A 22,817-nucleotide genomic window follows, 5' to 3' on the forward strand; every position below is an offset into this window, starting at 1 on the left:
GTCTATAGAAACTATATTTAATAATTCTGAATTAATTTTGCTGGCATAGCAGTTTAATAAATTAAAAAGTATAAAGTTGCATATAACCTTCTTTTACCATTTTGCAGTTGAGTAGTTGTCCAAACAGTTTTTTTTTAATTAGAATATATCAGATATTTGATTTCCAAGTCAAAAGAGTTAAACCAAATTTCATAGTCAGTGCTTTCTTTTTAAGAAATGTGAAACATTTCTCATCTGAAAAGCTTTCACAGCATTGAAAAATATGTATGACAAATAAATATGCATAGGACTCTTCAAACCATTTATTCAAGCCAAACGTTAAATATAGATACAGAAACGTACTGTAAGAATATAAAAGTGCAATTGGAGTACAAAGCTACTATTTGTGAATGCCATACAATTGTTAAAAAGTGTTTATGTAAAGAAATAAAGAATTACATTTATGCTTTTAAACATTAAGAAGACAGGAATGAGACAAACAGAAATGTGTACAGAGCTGAAATATTTAGTGGTGTTACGTTTTAGGATGGAATCATCCCCATCATTAGTAAAACAAAAAAAAGAAGAAAAAAAATACAATTTTTACTTAATCTTACTTTTGAAAAGGTATTTCAAGTATTAAATGATGAATAGCACCTATCAACACAGGATGTTAAGAGTGGACTGCAAAAATAAGGGCAGCCATATTTACTCCTTTTTTTTTTTGGATGGCATATAAAATTTTGTAATTGAGTGTTTTTTCCTTCTTTTTCCTGTGGTAAAATTTTCATGAAAATCTAAATTCACTGATGCACATAAATTTGAACATGGTCATAAGTTGTGAATTTACTGTAAATGTCCTTATGAATGTGTTTTCTATAAGACATGAATGTCAGTATTGTAATTTAATTATTAAAATGTTGAGTATTTCTTCACTTAATGGGCTATGAAAAAGTGGTCACATACATTGCTTAAGTGGTTTTTGTGCCCTGTTAAACGACTTTACTGAATAGTTCAAGAGAGCAATATTCATCTGTCTTTTTCCAAAGTTTCAGAATTATAAACCCAGATGAGCCAACTTAAATGAACAAAATTTGTATCATGCTCAAAATTTTTAAAAAAGCCTATAATTTATATTTAACTTTTCCTAGTTAAAGTAAAATTATGCAGACAAAGCAATTTTACCAAATTCATTATCCTTTACTGTTGTGCATTTATTTATTTAATTTTTTAAAAATATTTCCTTAAAGATTTATTGAAAAATGTGCTTAGTTGAGTAACATGTTGTTTCATGTTTATCCTTTCTGGAGTTCTGCCATACTGTTCAGATTACTGTAACAAAACATATAATTATATTTTTGATCACATATATCGCATCAAGTAAGAAAGCAGTTTATAATCAATACTGAAACATGAAAGCATAAACAATAAAAAAAAAAACAAACACAAAAAGAATTGAAATATTTCTTCATGTCTTTTGATCATTTTATATCTTAGCTCTATAATGTCTAACCACCAAAGTTTTTGTACTATAAATATTGAATTTTTTCTGCTGAAATCCAGTTGCAGATTTTTGCTACAAAGAAGCAGTCCTTGTGCAGTAAAATGTGTCCATGTTGAATTTCTTCTGGTTTTTGCTTCATTCTTTGGCACAGATTCATACACATTATTCAAGAAGACTAATACCTAAAAAATGTAAAATATAAATTAGTTGTTTTTTAATACATTCTCCATGAAGATAATAACTTGATATTGCTGTAAAAGAGCATAGGCTTGCTTTATAAAATTATAAAAGATTTGATTCTGCCTGAGCTAATTTAGTTTTAGATTCTCCCCATTTCCTCATCCAGCTTAATCCAGCACAAGGTTTCTAAAAGACTGAACCTGTCTTGAAAGCATTAGGTGAAATGCAGAAACAATTTTGGGAATGTCCATTGTTATGATTACTAAGATACTGGCTGTGTTACCATTTTTCACAATAGGCATCAGTTATACTGCCATCGGTTAATGAGGTGTATCAGAAGTACAGTGTAACTGACTAAGTGCTTTTCTGCACACAATGGTTTTTTTTTGTGGTGTAGTGGCTAAGGCTTTGGGCCTTGGACTTCAAACCATTTGGCTGTGGGTTCAAACCCTGTTATTTAAACTGTGTAGCCATGAGGAAGTCACTTCATATGCCTATGTTGCAACTGGAAACACAAAACAAATGTAATCAATTTTATCTCAAATGTTGTAAGTTGGCTTACAAAAAGGCAAATAATAAGTAATAATAACATTATCAGATCACTGGAGCTGGTTACTCATGAACATATTATACACAATTATCCATGAATAAAACATTCCTGCCATAGATCAGTTACTGCTTTTCCTAGTGATTTGGCTTTTGCTGATGATCAATGCAAAAAAAAAAATTACAGGAAATGGTATTCTTATGAATTGAAACAGGTAATCAGCAAGAATTGTGTTAAATCTGAGTAAATATTATTATCATTATTAGATGTTTATGTCATTCACTCAAGTACAATATTTCTTTTCGTGTTTTTCATCAGTTGTATGTAGTCCCCCTATAAAGGCCACAGATGTGAATGTACATGTAAAGCAGAGCTTAAAGTGGATATACTGTACATAAGTGTTGGTACCTTGTGTGTTACTACTGGACTGCCACTATTTATGTATCTGTTACCTTGCTGTACCAAATAATTGGATAACTGTACAATGGGTTCTTCTCAAGTATAATTTCAGTCTAGGAAGCAGGCATTAGTAATATATCTTGTGTAATGTTGGAATATCTGTGAAAAAGATGGACAAACAGCCCTGATGCATCTGTTCATACTGTGATCCTGACTCCCATTAATTGTTGTTTCCCAAGGTATGTGTTTTTATTGCCACCAGGTGTTTGGATTTTAACTTGTCTATATGCTTCTTACTTGTGTCGAATATCTACAATAGGTTTTTTTTTTAACTTTGTAGTATATAAAATGAAAGCTCTTAACATAAACGAATTGTCATTGCTGTCAATTACCTAATGTTTATTGTTTGTACAGAAGATCTCAATCAAATTTTTGCCTAAATGTCTGCATGTGTTTCATCAGAAATCTACTGTAATGTAGCATGCTATACCACTCAAGTAAAGAATGCTGTTTCATAAGAAGATGCAATGAAGATGCTAGCTACAGTTGTGAAGTTCAAAATGCCTACCCAGGACATTGACTATCAGTTTATAGATATAAAATGACAAAAAAACAGACACAAACTACAAATCCCATAAGCCCTTCCTTCTATGACTCTAGACCCTAATACTAGTTTTAAAGGTATCTGTCCATTCAGTATTTCACAATAGAGACATAATATTAAACAGGACATACTAAGAAGAAAAACCCCATATGTGGCTTTCCAAAAGTGTGAACACAGACAGGTCTTGTGAACGCTGCAGTGACAGAGTGAAAGTGAAACCAGAGATGATGAAGGGAATGTTAAAATTGTGTAAAAGTCACATTTGTAATTTCAGCACAGAAAGTACATGAAACTTGGTAAAATCCAAGGGATGATGTTGTAATTTTATGAAGTTCTCTAACTTAGTTTGATGCAATGTTTAATATCTACAATGTAGAATGCAATTTACAGAATATGATTACATGCTGCATGTAATTTTAACTTCCTTGAAAACCATAGCCAACTGAGATACATTTTTAATACCATAATGTAGGTTTGGCTCATTCACATGAAACAAGTTGCATTTTTTAATTTTTTATTTAATAAATCAATCAGTAGATAAAAATATATCATTGGAACAGGCATACAGTGTACAGCACGCACTTTCTATGATTATGTGTGATATAAAAATGGCTCTGATGATGCTTGATAAAGACACATGTATTTCTGTAGGCCACATGCCTTTCTCCATTAAACATAAAATTTCAAAAATATGAGTCAGTGCTCTCTCCATGTTTAGCCTGAATAGTTGATGCTTCTTGATACTTCTTTTCATATTTTTAGCAAGTCTTCCATTCAAACCCTGATTCAGTTTACCTTATAGTTTTGTCTCATATGGTTAAAATATACTGGAACAGGTCTGTGAGTTCTAAAAACAGGTGGCTTCAAGTGCTGAACTACAGTAGTGTTCCTGTAGCCTGTGATATGTGGGTTGGTGACATCACAGTACTGTTCATAAAGCAGATTTAATGTTTTTCAGTTTTAACAACTCAGGCAATAAATTACAATGTAAATTGTTACAGATTGATCACAGCCTCAGTGATTCAACTCTTCACGTACACATATAGTACACATTTGCCTTATTCCACTTTGATTCTTCAAATTCATATCTACTGTATGTTAGAATGGATTCTTTTTGTTCCAATTTGTCAACCAAAGAGGAGTACGGATTTTCATGACTGTTATTATTACTGTATGTAGGAATGTGTGGGAATGTAACTACTCTTTTCAAACTTTTTTTCCCATAAAGATGCTATTCTTATTTCTTTAATATTCTTTTCTAGGACACAGCTACCATTTCATGAATATCCCAGAAGCTAGGATTCTGGATGGAAGCTACTACAATCCAGAAATGACCTCACAATTACAATCTATATGCCAAATGACTTAGTAGCTACATAAATTGCACATTTTCTTTATATTATTAAAAATGTGAAAAAGAAAAAACTACAAAAGCAGGTGGCTTATTCAAAGTTAAATTCCATGAACCTTATTTTCGTGAGATCACTGCAAAGCATTTCCCGCAGAATGGAAACACAATCTATCTTTCTGACTGCTGTAAGTGATATGTCAGGTGATTTCTCTAGAGAAGAAAATTTGGTCCAATGTCCTTTTGCTCTGTGTTAGGCACAGTGCAGGCCTTTCCAAATAAATGTGACTTTCTGCTTTAGTTTTTGCCAAGAACAGCTGAATTATGAATGTTGTTAAGCATGTCTGGGAAAATTTAGGTGGAGAATCCACAAAATAAAGGAAGACAGGCAGAATCACACAAGTATTTGTCTGAAAGCTTGGATTCCATGGTATGAAACGGCCACTCAACAAGATACGCATTTGCACATATTAGATGACAAATTCATGCTTTATATGTTTTAACTCGTATTCATTTTCTTCTGAAAGCACCCTGAAGAAACCATTTTATAGTCCTTAGAATAATAAACTCTTGATTTATTCACTAGTAGGGCCTCCCTTAGCCTTGATCACTGCCAGACACCATCTTGGCACTGAAGCAGCAAAGACTGAATGAAATCAAATCAGTCTTCTGCAATTTGATCCCATTTTAGACATTTTTACTGGCACTGCATTGTCCATTTCTTGCCAAATATGTATGGTAATTACTCTGAAATGAAACCTGCTCAGCTTTAACCGTAATCTGAAGAACGGAAATGGTCACAGCTTTAATCTTACTCTGAATCCTCCCTATCAAAGCCACTCAAGCAAAACTTAATTTAGGCTGAAACAGACTTTTATGATTTGCATTTCAGCTTTACTCAATAATATAAAACAATTATTTTATTTTGATAATTAATCATTTTAGGGGTCACACAGTAGTGCAATGGTTGGCATATACAGGTTGCACATTCTTCTCATGTCTGCTTGGGTTTTCCTTTCTCATTCCCAAAGATCTGCATGCAGGATGAACTGGTGACTCTAAACTGACTCTAGTGGTGTATATGTGTAAGTGGGCAATATGATTGACTGGCATCTGTCCAAGGTTGGTTCCTGCCTTACAGCCTGTTCTGCTGGGATGAGCCATAGTTCTAAAAAAGTTTAATATATAAAATTAGAATATTAGAATATTCGAACAAAACAAGAAGCCATTCAGCCCAAGAAGCTTCCTAATCCTATTCACCGAATTTCTACAAAAAGTCAGGTTTTGAAGGTCTCTAATTTTACTGTCTACCACCCTACTTTGTAATGAATTGTTTGTGTTTAAGATTCTCTGTGTGAAGAAAATCTTTCCAACTTTATTGCAAAACCTACCTTTAACAAGTTTCCATCTATTTAATTTATTTTAAAATAGTAGGTTAGATCGATTGTACTAACTGCATTCATAATTTGAAATCATGTCACCTCTTATCTCCATTTGCTTAAACACAGAGGCAAATGCAACACCAGGTTGACACAGAACTGTGTCAAGTCCTGCAGACAATCTCCAGGAGAGACTTAGACAGATAGAGGGTTAGTCAGAGGATCATGCCAGTGCAGAAATGCAGGGGCCTCTACAGGAAGAACATCCTATCTGTGCTCTGTGTGCCCTTGAAGGGTAGTATCAGAGACACCAGAATGTGACAGAGACTGGTAAAGATGTAATCGTGTAATGTATGCCTAGAATGCTCGGCAGGCAGCCCAGAAGGTGAGATTACAGAAAGAGACAGAGAAGTCAGCGAAGAAATATCTCTTAGCCTCTAGGAAGCATATAGTCTAAGTGTACTGACAGAGTGAGACAGTAAAGATTAATTAATTATAAGGATCAGAAGAAGAAATGTAGTCAGTGAACAAGCCAACATCACAACCAAAAATCAAGATTGTTAGTAATGAAGTTTAAATCTCTAACAAAGCCTCTAGGGAGAATACAGTCTAAGTGTACTGACAGAGTGAGACAGTAAAGATTATTTAATTATAAGGATCAGAAGAAGAAATGTAGTCAGTGAACAATCCAATATCCATCCATCCATCCATCCATCCATTTTCCAACCCACTGAATCCGAACACAGGGTCACAGGGGTCTGCTGGAGCCAATCCCAGCCAACAGAGGGCACAAGGCAGGAACCAATCCTGGGCAGGGCGCCAACCCACTGCAGACAATCCAACATCACAACCAAAAATCAAGATTGTTAGTAATGAAGTTTAAATCTCTAACAAAAAAATCGAGACAACAAAAGCAAAAGTATAGTTCTAGAGCCAGGAAAGTTAATTATCATCCATTGAATTAAAGACATCAGACCTCCTCAGCAATGCCCAAGGGAACCGGGAACCGCGTCTACACAGTGGAACTTACAAAATAGTGATGCCCATATACAAAACAAAATAGCATACAACAATATAAAATGTTTTACTTTCTCAAAAGGTTACAAACCCCTAAAAAATGTATAATTTACTTAAATCGGTAAAGGGTAACCTGCAATAAATTAATAAAATCTGCTAATCATAATACAGAGAAGGAAATGTATGAGACTTTGCTGTCCCTCTGACAGAACAGGCCACTGGGTTGCTGTCTTAAAGACTTAACACTTTAAGACTAATGGAAGGTTCAGGGGCGATGGGACACCCTGAAACAGAAGTTATTAAAGTGTACAAATGGAAGAGGAATGAGGCAAGCACTCAATTGGCAGGTGGAAGAAAGACAAGGTCTGGACTAAAGTGATAGAAACTGGGAGTTAAAGTGAGTGCTTTCTGTGGTACTGTGGCTGACCTAATATACTGTCCAGGGGTTCAAGCCTGCTCAGGAGGGCACTGGGATTGCAGAGCGTGTTTTTTTTTTTACCTTTGTTTATTTTCTATTTTGAATTCTCCCTTTGATACATTGCTCCCAGGAGCCATTTGTTTAGTAAAGGTGTCATATTTTATATTATTTTGTCTTTTTGGTAGTTTTCTGGGTACAGGAGATTGCATGAGGACTCAAGTGTTATTAACAGTACAAGCTGAACACACCTTCAGTATATGCATATGATAAAACACTTACGCTGAAAGTCTACAGCCTGATGTATATACGTAATGACCCGTGTAGCGGATGTCACATCTTACAACATTGTTGTTATAATCCGATTCTGGTACCTGATAGTTAGGATTCACGCTAACCTAGAAGGAAAAATAAATATATGGTTACTTCCAACTATATATGATATTTGTGCATATACTGTGTATATATATATATATACAGTATATATATATATACAGTATATATATATATATATATATATATATATATATATATATATAATTTATTTATTTTGTTTCATTTTTGACATCTGCCCACCTTGAGTATATAGTTTCCTGGCTTTACATCAGTAATGTCAATCCACTGGCAGTCAATATCCGCATTATAGGTATCATAGCATCCAGGACTTAATCCCTGTAAAAGAACAAATAATGAGTATTTTTAATAGACTTTAAATTATGATTCAGTCTATTCTTTTTTAGTTTTGAAATACAGGGATCATCTCTCATGTTCACAAACATTTACAAAAATACTTTCCTGGCTAATGAATTATTAACAGCAGTGCTGACTGGTAAAAGTAGAGCAAACAGATGTGAACTAGATTGAGCAAGACCATAAGCTGAGTCCATCTATAAACCTAAAGATTTCATTTACTTCTTCATATTCCTATAAATCTTTGGTACACAATCCTTCAGTACATTTCTTATAGAAATTCTCAAATAAAAATTCCAGGGCTCTTCCTGAAAATGTGTGAAAATGATTTTTTCTCACCTCACGTTTGACATATTTTATAAAGACAACAATCACAAACAGAATTTCCCTTTTTACACTTTTGATTTTATTCTTGGTTTTGCTTTACTGAGAGATCTAGATCTGACATTTAGGAAGAATGGCATCATGGAGCAGTTGCCTGTACCACCTACCCTTTTTTCATATACTGTAGATAACTTGCTGTCAGATTAACTTTTAGCAAAACAGTACTGCAGAAGTTAAATATGCACTTTCATATTAATTCCATTGCTATATGAGCATCTTTTATATCCCACATCTCAAGCAAATTCAGGTTAGGCTAATGGGTGGCTCTACATTAGTTCCATATGAATCAATATGGGTAAGTGCATTAATGTCCTGAGATGGACTGATGTATCATCCATTGTGCGCAAAAAGGTTGCCAGTAGCACCAGAACAGGATGTAATTCTTGTAGCCATGAACCCTGTAACCCTGAACTGGATGAGTAGATGGCAAAGCCAATGTATGGATGAAGGGATGGATTTAATCAGAATTTATGCCAGGGTTGGTCTACATATTGTATCATGCCTGCTGCTCAGCTTAGTCTTTTCATTATGTCCATTGTCTTTAATGCTGCTGTACTAAATCAATATTGTGCAGTGGTTCTTGTTACACTTGAGTGATCTGCCACAAGATTATCCTCTACAATGCTATGATGATGCTTTTATTGCTACTTTTGGACAACCATTGATGGTTATGCTTCAAAAAGTACAATAGTTAGAAGTTCCAAACAGAAGTCATCATGCATAATGTTTAAATACTCTGACAGCCTGGGAAACAAGGTACTACCTTTATTAAAAAGAATTGTGCAATTGGTATCCTTATCATGGCTTCATCATTCTCAGAAGAGAAGGTTTCTGCTACTCAATTACAACGCTACAACAGGTTCAATCAGTGTATTTGGAAGACTAACAAAATTTAGCTAGTTCATAAATTATTAAAAGTGTTTGAAAATTTCAAAAAACTATTAAATGAATTAAAGTGTATTGAAATGTGTAAAAACTACAAAAACAGAAAAGAAAAAGCTGTAAAAAGTTAGTTCATTAGAACCTTTTTTTTTACATAATCTAATAATAGTGTTGAAGTGGCAAAATGCCATTGTGACTGTTATGACAGTGCAGATGCACAAAGAAAAGGAGACAAGGATCAAAAAGAAACCACAAGGAAACTGAAAGCAAGCAAAACCACAGGTACAAGATGAATCGAAGACACACAGATTTCAGAACCAGAATTTATAATGGAATAGTTGCTCAAAATGGCAATCTTTTATATGATTACATTCTTGACTTCTGGGGTGAGGCCCCCAAAAATCTCACATTGTATAGTATGTAGCAGAACAGCCAAAACTGGCAATGCCAATAGCCAAACAAAATATTGTTTGTTATGTACTGTAAACTTGTATTTTTATGTATATTTTATGTTGTATTATAATTCTGAATGATTATTTTTCATGTTTTTACATTTTTTTTCTTCTGTGTTCATAATTGTATATTGTCCTTTTAACTATGCTGTCCTTTTAACTATGCTTTCATTCCTTTTGTGTTGTGGGTGGAGCCCCAAGAGGTGACTCCTACTGAGCCCTTATTCTGGCTATATAAGATCAGAGCTGAGCAAGCTAAAATCAGGAGAACACTGTTTTTGTGAAGGCGTTTTGTGAATATTGCTAATTTTTTGGATTTTCTGGTTTTCATCATTTATTTTGCTTGTGTTGTCGCTTTTCTCTTACGGATTGTGAATTTGGACTTGTTTGTTAAGGATTGCCTTTTGAGAACTCCTTCTTGCCAATTTTTACTCATTTGAGCATATTTCTTGTATTTCTGTTTTCTTTCTAATAAAAAGTTTTTTTGTTGCAATGGTTATACAAGTGGAAGGTTTTTGGTTATCCTTCTTCTGCTGGGGCTTTTGCTATATTTTGAGATTTTGGGACTTTTTGTGTTAACTGGCCAGCTCACTTTATTTGAAGTCTGTTGATGGCAGTTTTGAGGTTAGCTTGGATTTTGGGTGAGTCTGCCTGGGCTTGCTGTTTTTTTTTTTTAAGGCCCTGCCTTTATGGTTGTTTTTAGGAGGTCTCAAAACCATTTTGCAATGACTGGTACTCCTAATCAAAACAGTGTTATGGTATAATAAAAATAACAACATGAAATAATAAACTTATTAACACAGCCTCCTTGGTAAGTGTAATACATCCCAATAGGTTCTCCTTGTTAAAAACCAACCAACCATTTTCTAACCCGCTGAATCCGAATAGGGTCACGGGGGTCTGCCGGAGCCAATCCCAGCCAACACAGGGCAGGAACCAATCCTTGGCAGGGTGCCAACCCACCGCAGGACACACACAAACACACCCACACACCAAGCACACACTAGGGCCAATTTAGAATCGCCAATCCACCTAACCTGCATGTCTTTGGATTGTGGGAGGAAACCCACGCAGACACGGGGAGAACATGCAAACTCCACGCAGGGAGGACCCGGGAAGTGAACCCGGGTCTCCTAACTGCGAGGCAGCAGCGCTACCACTGCGCCACCCCTCCTTGTTAAAAACACATACTGTATTTGGAGAATGACATTTCTCTTTTAGAAATGTATTCTTTGCAAGAAAATGTTAAATCCTAATGAGCTTATGACATGACACACAGAAAGACAAGGGGGCAGCATCTAGACTCCTTTCTGACAGTAAGAATGTTTTCCACTCCATCATAATGTGAAATGATAATTCAATTCAGCAATGTCTTTGCAATAAATTCTTTTGTAAATATGGTATCCATAAAATAGAAACACAAAACTACTGTCCCACTTATAAAAAAAAAAAAAATGATATAAAAAATATTATTCTGATTTGGTTTCATGACACTTTTTAATGGTTTCATTTTGTAGGGTACTATGACAGGAAAACAATTTCAAATATTTCTGAGATGTAACCAAATATTATCTCTCTGTTATAATAAAAAAAAATCCTGGGATGAGATGAGACTTTTTAGCCTGAGACGAGGCAAGACATTTTCTGAGAGATACTTTCATGTCTGGTGAGACGACATTTTGTGCCAAAAGATTTAACCATGCCCGGGGCCAGAAATAAAACACATAAAGTAGATGACAAAGTAGAAAGTCGTAAAGAATTCAAAAACTTTGGCACGATACACATGCAGAACAGGTTAGTGATAATGTAAGTACTAAACTTCGAAAGTCTCAGAAAAATGATAGTAAAGATCACATTAACAAACACAAACAAACAGAAATTATTACTTGGTGAAATAACAGAACAGCGAAAAGAAATCGAACATATTGTTCAGATTTAAACTTTAAGTCAGAGACTTGTAGGTTTACTCTAATTCGTGTTGACATCAGGGAAAAGTAGTGTTTCTTCCCAATGAAGAGGTGCATCCACGAAAATTAAAAGATTTCTTGTTTGGTGAAAGTGAAATCCAGATATGCGAGTAGCAGAGACGCGAAGTGGCTGGCACGTAGTGCTAGCCAGGGGGGTTGGCGAGCAAAGCGAGCAGGAGGCAAAGCCCCCTAGTATGTATTTAAATTGAAAGGTATAGTGAGAGTCAGCACTTACCATTTTGCCAGATTGTGCCAAGATCATCATTGATCTTTGGCCCTCACCCATATGCACGGTTGCCAATGACCACAACCTCCATAAGCTTCTTGACTGCTGCAACCATCTTCTTGAGTTGCCCAGCAACATTAGTTACAGTCATGTGATTTAAGGGTATGTGCATTTAACACATAACCTGTCCTTAAGCTGGTGCTCTACTGCCATGCATACAGTCATATGAAAAAGTTTGGGAACTCATCTCAGCCTGCATAATAATTTACTCTACTTTCAACAAAAAAGATAACAGTGGTATGTCTTTCATTTCCTAGGAACATCTGAGTACTGGGGTGTTTTCCAAACAAAGATTCTTAGTGAAGCAGTAGTTAGTTGTATGAAATTAAATCAAATGTGAAAACTGGCTGTGCAAAAATTTGAGTCCCCTTGTAATTTTGCTGATTTAAATGCATGTAACTGCTCAATACTGATTACTTGCAACACCAAATTGGTTGGATTAGCTTGTTAAGCCTTGGACTTCATAGACAGGTGTGTCCAATCATGAGAAAAGGTATTTAAGGTAGTCAATTGCCAGTTGTGCTTCCCTTTGGCTCTCCTCTGAAGAGTGACAGCATGGGATTCTCAAAGCAACTCTCAAACGATCTGAAAACAAAGATTGTTCAGTATCATGGTTTAGGGGAAGGCTACAAAAAGCTATCTCAGAGGTTTAAACTGTCAGTTTCAACTGTAAGGAATGAAATCAGGAAGTGGAAGGCCACAGGCACAGTTGCTGTTAAACCCAGGTCTGGCAGGCCAAGAAAAATACAGGAGCGGCATATGCACAGGATTGTGAGAATGGTTACAGACAACCCACAGATCACCTCCAAAGACCTGCAAGATGGTCTTGCTGCAGATGGTGTATCTGTACATCGTTCTACAATTCAGCCCAACTTGCACAAAAAACATCTATATGGCAGGATGATGAGAAAGAAGCCCTTTCTGCACTCACGCCACAAACAGAGTCGCTTGTTTTAGGCAAATGCTCATTTAGAATGCTCATGCAGATTCATTTTGGAACAAAGTGCTTAGGACTGATGAGACAAAAATTGAGTTTTTTGGTCATCACAAAAAGCGCCTTGCATGGCGGAAGAAGAACACCACATTCCAAGAAAAACGCCTGCTACCTACTGTCAAATTTGGTGGAGGTCCCATCATGCTGTGGGGCTGTGTGGCTAGTTTTGGGACTGGGGCCCTTGTTAAAGTCAAGGGCCAGATGAATTGAACCCAATATCAACAAATTCTTCAGGATAATGTTCAAGCATCAGTCACAAAGTTGAAGTTACGCAGGGGTTGGATATTCCAACAAGACAATGACCCAAAACACAGTTCAAAATCTACAAAGGTATTCATGCAGAGGGAGAAGTACAATGTTCTGGAATGGCCATCACAGTCCCCTGACTTGAATATCATCGAAAATCTATGGGATGATTTGAAGCAGGCTGTCCATGCTCGGCAGCCGTCACTGAGCTGGAGAGATTTTGTATTGATGAAAAAATATCTCCATCCAGAATCCAGACACATAAAAGGCTATAGGAGGCATCTAGAGGCTGTTATATTTGCAAAAGGAGGCTCAACTAAGTATTAATAGAATATCTCTGTTGGGGTTCCCAAATTTATGCACCTGTCTAATTTTGTTGTGATGCATATTGCATATTTTCTGTTAATCCAATAAACTTAATGTCACTGCTGAAATACTACTGTTTCCATAAGGCATGTCATATATTAAAAGGAAGTTGCTACTTTAGAAGCTCAGCCAATGATAAACAAAAATTCAAAGAATTAAGAGGGGTTCCCAAACTTTTTCATATGACTGTATATTCCTCTGATCATTGTTTATTTCTATGAATTTATTTTTTTTACCTCTTTGCATTTTTTTTGTTTTTATTGAACAGGAAAGATTTATGGTATCTAACTTAAAAAGGCCTACAATGGGAGTGTTTTTCATGAAGAAAAATTACTTTTTAATTATTTGCATGGTAATGTCAACCACCTGGTTCTTGTCTTTCTCTGTACTTCTGGCCTTCCCAGATCAGTTCAAACAGGCATAAGGGCTTTGTTACAACCATCATACCATCCGTTTTCCACTATTAATGTACTGTCAGAGATGGAGAATTGGCAAGCCACAATGGCAAAGGAAAAAAGGATCAGGAAATGAAAATGAAGTCAAAACAAAGTAGAGGTCAAAACCAAAAAGCCAACAACTATGCATCTAAATCCAATATAGAAACGAAATTTGAAGTCTTAAAAAACTAACACAAAAAATAAAGAACCAGAATAACTTTTAATAAATTACTTGTGAAAAGTTTTTAGATTGTATTCACAAGTTTGGATAAGGTCTGACTTGTGGCAGTGACTTAAGTTAAGTCTCACTGATGATGTTACACAGCATGACTTAAATAACAAGAAGTAACACGAATCATAACAGTCACATAGACAGGGCCACCATACAGTATGTTACGGTTCCTTTAGTCTCATCCTCTTGTTATGGCCAAGGATTTGTTTACAACTTACTCAGTTATCTATAGGACTAATTAACTACTGATTTCATCGGTGCTGTCATTTTATGTGCTTGGTTGTTATGATTCTGTGTGCTTGATAAGTATATGTGCCATGTAAGACATGACAGTCATGATATATAAGATGGCCACTCATATTAAACAGTGTCCAAACTTTGAACAATTAAAGGGAAGAAATTGCAAGAGACTAGCGCTTAATCAAACAAACTTACCATCAAAAAGTTAGGAAAAATATTTGATCACATCTTTGGGTTTTTCCACAAACTCTGTTGGATGAGTTGGTGACCTTAGCGTTAAGACCTCTGTTAACAACCTCTTAGACGTTTGCCAAATGTTATTCAGTCTGCTTGGACTCATCTTTGTAAAACATGAATTTGGCACTGAAAGTTATAGTAAAGCTCTCCTGTAGTGTTTAAGCAGTTGAGATTTTCAGTATATCGTAATTGTACATGGTCAAATTTACACATATACAAAACATATCTGGTTTTGTTCAGATTACATCATAATTACATATGTTTCAGTTTATTGCAAAGGCATATATTTAACACAGATATGACAGTGTGTAGCCCTGCTATGTACTGGTGGCTTGTTCTGCTGGGAGCCCAGTGCCCTTGAACCCAGTGCTGCTGGGATAGACAGAAGCTCCCCAATACCCTAAATTGGATTTGGTGGATTTGAGGATTATGTTATGATATTATAGTGGATTTGGTGACCAAACGTTATATACTGCCATTGACTTGACTTGGACCTACTGACCAGATCTGAATGAGAAACGTTTATAGGACCAAGTAAAAACAGACAAAGAGATCAGGTAGAAAAGTATGATCCTATGTTATATAACTGGCTTGTCTCTAGCAGTTTTATTTTTTTGCAATGTTTTCATATTATAGCACAAAATATTCTTAAATCCATTACTGCTATACACTTCTTTTCAGATTGTAGCAGTCTTTAAACTCCAATCAGAATTATTGCAAAACTGCATAACTGTACCTGTGTATGGGATGTGCAGGCATATCGCCTGTAGTAGCCATAGTCACAAGAGGTGTCCTCCAAGCAAAAGCTTGCCTTATGCCCCTCAGCAACTCTTCTCTGTGAGCTGGCGTCCAATAAATCATAGTGGCTGAACTCATCCATACTGTGGAAATGCCTGGAGGAGAAATAGTTCATTGAACTCTGAATTGTTAAGGCTTTTAAACATGAATATTTGTCGTCTACACAAATTATGATTTAGATCTCAGAACACCAGCTTAATATCCTCCGACTGTTTCACTAGAAAGTCTACATGAGACATCAATTCAACACAATGAAAGATTTTATGAGATAAGAAGGAAGCAGAGATTACAAATTCCTTTTGGTTTCTTCCTAAAAGTTCTTAGTACAACTCCCAAAAAAATTTTGAGAACTGTTGAAAAAGAGTAGAAAATGTACAGTATTTAACAAACAGAAACAGTTAACATGTCTGATAAATGTCCTTGTAGATAGTTGTATCAAGACCTACAGAGACATTCACAAGTATTTCTAGTTTATTTTGTAGGAGTGAGACATGAGTACTACTTAGTAACTGTAGACACTCGATTTAACCCAAGAATACAGTTTCAAAGTTTCAAAAATGCATGACTAACAGCAAAAAAAAGGTTTACATTTATGGTTCATGTAGCAATTGCAGTTCATGAACAGTGATATGCTCAATTATGGGAAAGAATAGTTATTACTGGAATTTTCCTTGCTCCATATAACTGTTCCTTTATGCAATTTACTAAACCAAATGACACATTACAAGCATTTTTTTTTCCTTACTGGTGGCAGCTGTGCCATTCCCAGGAATAACGTGGCCTGCTTGGCAGGAAGTCTGATGTTCCTTGGTTTTTTACTCGCTGAGGAAATCTCAGTAGCATACGTGTATCATAATCTCTGACTTGCGATGTATACGCTGAGCTGAAAGTAATAAAAAAACACATAAATTGACACTATTGTATTCTAGATGTTAAATGATCTGAAAAATCATTCTTCTTCTTAATCATATAATACTTTTTAGTTTGTTAACATTTACATTTTTTGGGCAACAAAAACTGTAGTCAGTCACAATGAGCAGTTAAAATAGGACCTTTGCAACATATAACCCCCAAATCAGTCTTAACTATTTAAACTCGGCAGAAATCTCTAAACATCTGTTCATTATGCAATCACTGTCCCAGACCCAGAAGCCCCTTAAGCACAGAGGAAACTATAATCTTTGAAATTCTTCCTCTACGTTAAGACAGTTTTTTACCAGACTAAATGCTTGGTCCCTTTCTTCATAAGCAGTCATCACTGAACCAGTATTAAGGTTACTTGAACTGTTGACACCATAATAACAATTAATTTTTTATAGTTACATACCATACTAGTATTAGTCCATAATACACTTTTGAATACTTGTTGTTGATGAAAATAGATGAAACTTTAAAAACGCCGATAGTTTTATTTTACAAAATTATTAACCTTAAATATATGGTTCCAGTCCAGTGTTACAGAATCCTAACATTTAAGAAAGCAAGTCTTCCTTTAATTAAACATCTTTACATTGAAGTTGCATATGTAATCAAACATGGTACATAACCAAAAGCTAGATATCATATCCATGTCCTCATTTTGATTATTTGCTTATTCTGGTTATGGTGAAAGTAATCAGGAACCTATTATATAAACAATAGGAAAAAACAATCTGAGATGATTGTCAGCCAACTAATTAATGAGGCCATTCAAAGACATTGTTTCATCAGAAAACATGTTTGAGAAGAACAGAGGAGAACATGCAAATTCCACAAAAGAAGCATTTCATTCTGGAATCACATATAGGATGCCCTGGCCTTTTATGGAAATCCATCTCTGGGAATTCAAAACCTTTTTATTCTATACATCTCCGACATACCTTTAGATGTGTACTTAAAGGTCTTTGTCTTTTCTTCCTGGCTTGAAAGCTACATTCTTGGTTGCCTTTTATACCATATTTGGAGTACTTAGTATTAATATGTTGTTCTGTAGGTACTGCACTCTGGTGACATCAAGGTAGAGAAGCAATTGTGCTCTTTTTAATAACCAAAGTATAAAATCCTAACTTTCTGTTTACTTGTCTAAATCCCTTTACAAACTGATTGAGGGTAAAAGAAGACTTTGCTACGAACGCATACAATAGCTGCTGTTTAAGATTTTTATATTTCTAGGATTGGCAAATGTCTGAATATAAGCAGATTCTTCACACTAGCCTGAAGTAAATTTCTACTGTCAGGAGGTAAATTCTGAAATACTTCAATATTCTTCTAAAACATCTAAATGCATAACTCCGTCTCACAAGAATCAATGCACCATCTTGGTCAAATTTACTTCCATGAGAACTGGAGGCAAAGTATTATGTTACACATCCAGCAAACAAGCCAACCTATGATTTGCTCTTAACACATAAGCCATAAAAAAATTCTTAACAAGCAGCGGTACCCTAAAGCCTAAAATTACTTAACAAAATATTTGCTTAAGCTTATTTTTCTCTTGTCAGAGGATTTCCAAAGATTATGGGGAACTACATACATCCATTATTATCACCAGCTTACTCCAATTCATGGTCGTAAGTGTCAGACCCAATCTTCGCAGCATCAGGAATCAGCCCTAGGTGGTAGTCCAATGAACAACACACTCACACAAACAGACATGCACACATGGCTCACATGTTTAGATATACCAATCAACATCACAAACATGTGTTTGCAATACAGAGATAAATACTGTACTGTGAAAAATACATAGGTCAATCATGCACATTTTTTAAAAGGACACACTATAAATTGACACCAGTATATTTACAAAGAAGCAGAAGCATTCTTTATAAATTCAGTACGAAGAGCTCTAACATCTGTTCTAGAAAGTGGCTTTTGACAGTTTGTTTCTGAAAATTAAACTACAGATGTATACATTAAGAACAATAACTGAAAATGGTATAAACTTTGCAGAGGGCTACAATTGTTCAGTCAATATGTAGCATAGCATTCTAACCCTGCCCACATTTACCTCATTAAGGCAGAAAATAATCAATTTTATAATATTTTTAAACTGACCTTAACAATTTAGGTGTCAAGAGAGGGCTGGAGAATATCACAACAGCTTTGGGTGTAAGACAGAGACCAACCTGGATAGGGAATAAGTCTGGTCCACTATTGCACATACATATTCCCACTCGCAAGAAACAAATTTGCTTTCACCGCAACAAATAAAAAGCACACTGCTGGCATGTGGGAGGAAAACTGGAGTATCAGAAAACCCATGATGACATGGAGAAAATGTGGAAATTCCTCTCAAACAGCAAATGAGAGTTGGATTTAAATGCGGGGCACTTGAATTATGATGTAATAGTGCTAATCTTTGCCCATAATTCATCTTTTTAATATTTTTTTCAATAGGATCAGAAGTTTATTTTAATAATGAACTGAAAAATCAGTTACACAGTGTAATTGGAGGTCCAGCACTGATATGTATTTAGTAGTCCATCCTTTACATCTTGAGCACTGGTGTAAGCAAAAATTTTATGCCAGCCAAGAATACCATAATCAGTATTTTTATTAGTCTCATATTGTTCTCAGTTCTGAAAAGTACATTCACCACATTATTATTAATGCTGTGCTTTTTTTGTTCTTCGGGATCTGTGCTTAAAGTGAAAGCACTCTATGCAATCTGAAACTTTATTTATTTCTCCATCTTTAAATTACTTTTACTTTTCATTTACACATTCTCCATTTAATTTCATTCATTCAATAATTCCCAAAAGCATAAAATCATTTTGATAGCTTTTCTCTGGCTACTGTCTTAAATGTTCTTCCCATGGGATTTTCTCTGTACACTCCCAATTTTCTAGCACTGCTGTCTCACAGTTCCAAAAGCCTGGATTGAAATACCAGCTTGATCACTGCATGCAATGCTGGCACCTAGTGCTGTGGTCAAAGCTTTAAGGTTGTAGACTACTCATTATAGTTTAGGAACTGCTGCTTTAATTTAAGGTCATATTATGACTTTGTGTGGGAGGCACAGAAGAAAAATAATTAGCACTGCTAACTCGTGAACCCAATGTCCCAGACTATAGTTCTGCATCCTGCTAATGTCTGTGTAGAGTTTTCATGTTCTCTTCATGTTTATATGAGTTTTCCTCAAGGTATTTTGTTTCTCAACCCACATCCCAAAGACTTGCAGATTACATTACCTGGCAAGTCTTATCTGGCTCTCTGTAAATTCAAATACAGTATAGGGCTTGTGATGGAACGGTTCCTGGTATCGGATTAGTTCCTGACTTTGCCTAATAAGCAATGGACCCCTGCAGTACTAAATGGGATTAAAAGAATACTCCATTCAGTTTTTTTTATATGTTACTTATCTCATGCAGTTTGTAGTGATAGTCAAGAAAAAATGGTAATCTCATGCTTTCATATATAATGGAGATAATACATTTTCTGATAAACTGTATTGGGGTCAATAGTAACCAATGTTGAACAACAGTAAAAAATATAAAAAAGTTCCCCTTACTTGTGTGTCATAATTCATGTGAAGTTATCCAGTTATATACTTACAATGTCCCAAATGCATTTATTTTTATTAAAATATTGTAACAATGTCTGGAAAAACCTCTCATGAATGAAAATGGTACTCACTATGACATGCTTTAGGATTTCATCTGAAGACCCATCTCCCAGCCTCATTTACTGGTCATGAGTCCAGCTCAGTAATAGGTTATTCATTGGCTAACATTGTGTTTCCCTTGTTATGCACAAAAATCATTGAATGAGAGACATGTAAAATTAAAGATTAAAAGATAAAGATTAGCAAATAGAAACATCATGAGGAAGAAATGATGTCTCAGACCTATGTATATCTAAAATGCTTCAATAAGCTGAAGGTCAGTTAATCCAGCATTTTCACAGAGTACTGCTAAATAATCTCAAGATACTCCAGCTATGGCTCACTGATGTGAGTATAAATGTAACAATGGAAGGCGGATCTACAATGTCTTAGCATGTTCAATTTTCATTCACAGAAGCATTTTCAACAGGGAGTTTATTTAACATTATTTTAGAAACAATACATGTGTTTGGGACAATGTGAGCATATGACTGGATGATCTCCTATTATATGAGAAACTGACGCATCCATTCTGAATGAAAACATGATATTACACATTTTTACTCAGCCATCACTACAACTTACATGGGGAAAGCAACATATAAAAATATATAATATTTGGGTAAACAATTCTGTTCATTGGGTTTGAGAATGCAATTTAATTATTTTTGTATTCCTTCTATTCTCAACTAAAATTACCAATTTATTCTATAGACTAAAAAGTCTGGTATGCTCTTTTCTTATTACTTCAATAAATGATGTTCATGGGACAATCTTTACAATATTTTTGCTGTAAACGTAAAAGGTGGAGATGTTGCTCCCCAAGAAACCCTAATGCAACATTGCCCTAGCTTTTCTCGAGGTATTACGCACAGCATGTGAGTTTTAGCCATTTATCCACTAGATTGGTCAACACAGTTCAGCCTATTTATTTTATGTTATGTCACTATAATGGCTGGAATGGCAGCAACTAAGAAAGTTTAATTAAATAACCAAACCTAGATTCAAGGTATCAGCAATGATTTAGAAATCATTTTTGTATAGTTTCAGTTTTAATGGAAACATTTGGTAACAAAAAACAAACAGTAATAAACCTTCTTAATGTACAGCTAAATGTTAGTAAGAACTAATTTCATCTCTGATAACTGTAGACGTTAGCAATGCTACTTCATGGATCCAGTATCCTGAATTCAAATTCCACACCTGGTCATTGTCTATTGGGCCTTGCTTCTTCAACAGCCAATAAAAGAAATTGTTTGAGGTTTGAGCTAGAATTGCAAAGACCATAAACGTCTTAAGCTTAACATCTTCAAGTTCAATATCTTGTACTCAGTTTCTGTTTTTCCATCCACAGGTCTTTCTCTAAGGATTTTCCTTTACAATGTTACTCTGTTGCCAAATAATACTAGTGCAAAATCTGGCTGTGATCTTGAATGATTCCCTCTCATGCATTTTTCACAGACCCTGTCCTTATCAATCACCAGGAAAGGAACAGTTGTTCAGAGGCATACATAACAAAAGAAAAAGTCCAGAAGATGGAAAGTGTGAACTGGCAATGGGAGGCATTTAGTCAACATTCAGGCAGGCATCAAAAAAAAAAACAAAAGAAGCAGTGAGAGTCAAAACAAAAAGGCAGAGTCGAACTACAGTGAAACATGTGTCATTGCACTAGCTTATTTAACTGCTGCTATTTAAACTAAAAATTGTTGGAAGTTTTTAAAGAGAATCTGATGCTTGGAGGCCTGGTGTAGTGCGCTGCCCTCTTAAATTGGGAGGATGTGATGACAAAATACATGATATGACCTCTGTTTTATGTGGCCAGCAATGGCCATAGTAACCATAAGCAACATGCTCACAGCCATGCAAAGGCTATCACAAAATGGCCACCCATACAAAAAAAAACATAAAATGGCCATGCTAGAACAATCATAAAAAAGAAAAAATGCTACAAAAACAAATAAAAACAGTCAAAAAAATGAAACAGACTCCATCCAAAGATAAAATCCAAATTCCTTAAACTCCTTTTGTTCTTTCTTTAACATCTTCACAACATTTGACCTCTCCTCATTACCTAGGTCATTGTTCAGGGTCTTTGTTCTCTTACTGCGATTCTAATGCAATTCTTTCCCAGTATATCTTTCAGAAGCTCAATGTGACCTTTCCAAGTCAATCGAAATATAGCTACTTGACTGAAATATTCTGCTCCGCTGTTCACCCATACAACCCCTCTGCTCTGCTCTCTCCACTGACTTCCAGTTGTGTCTATGACTCAATTCAAAACCTTTGTCTTGATCTTCAGGTTGCTGCAGGGCTCTTCTTCCAATACCTTGAGTTTTTGTTCTCTACATATTGACAAGAAGTCTCTGTTCTGCTTTGCCTGCCTATTGACTGCCCCTGCTCTCATCAGACATGCTAAAAACGAATTCAGTATTGTATTCAATATTATCTCCCAAACTGTGGAAGGCAGCCCCATTACCACCCAGGTGTCCCAATCTACTGCTTTTCACGTACCTTTAGAACAAACACCTTGATAGAGCATCTTGGGACTGCTTAGGCTTTCTAACCCTCTGCTTTATTCCTGTAGATCTGCAGTTGCATTCACTCTGCCAGCTGCCAATAAAGTTTGGTTTTGTTATTACTATTTGATTG

General features: G+C 35.4%; 1 protein-coding gene across 1 annotated transcript in view; it reads right to left on the reverse strand.

Annotated features, from left to right (window-relative positions):
- Nucleotides 1–280: 280 nt before the first annotated feature.
- Nucleotides 281–22,817, reverse strand: part of LOC120532701 (protein-lysine 6-oxidase) — a 28,293-nt gene continuing 5,756 nt past the window's right edge. Inside the window, exons 3-7 of the mRNA XM_039758995.1 lie at nt 16,329–16,466; nt 15,522–15,678; nt 7,949–8,044; nt 7,655–7,770; nt 281–1,665 (exon numbers count right to left, since the gene is read on the reverse strand). Coding sequence (XP_039614929.1) covers nt 1,659–1,665; nt 7,655–7,770; nt 7,949–8,044; nt 15,522–15,678; nt 16,329–16,466 — 514 coding nt within the window. The 3' untranslated portion in view covers nt 281–1,658. The remainder of the gene's footprint in view (nt 1,666–7,654; nt 7,771–7,948; nt 8,045–15,521; nt 15,679–16,328; nt 16,467–22,817) is intronic.

This window comes from Polypterus senegalus, chromosome 7 (assembly GCF_016835505.1).
Source record: "Polypterus senegalus isolate Bchr_013 chromosome 7, ASM1683550v1, whole genome shotgun sequence".
Lineage (NCBI taxonomy): Eukaryota > Metazoa > Chordata > Cladistia > Polypteriformes > Polypteridae > Polypterus > Polypterus senegalus.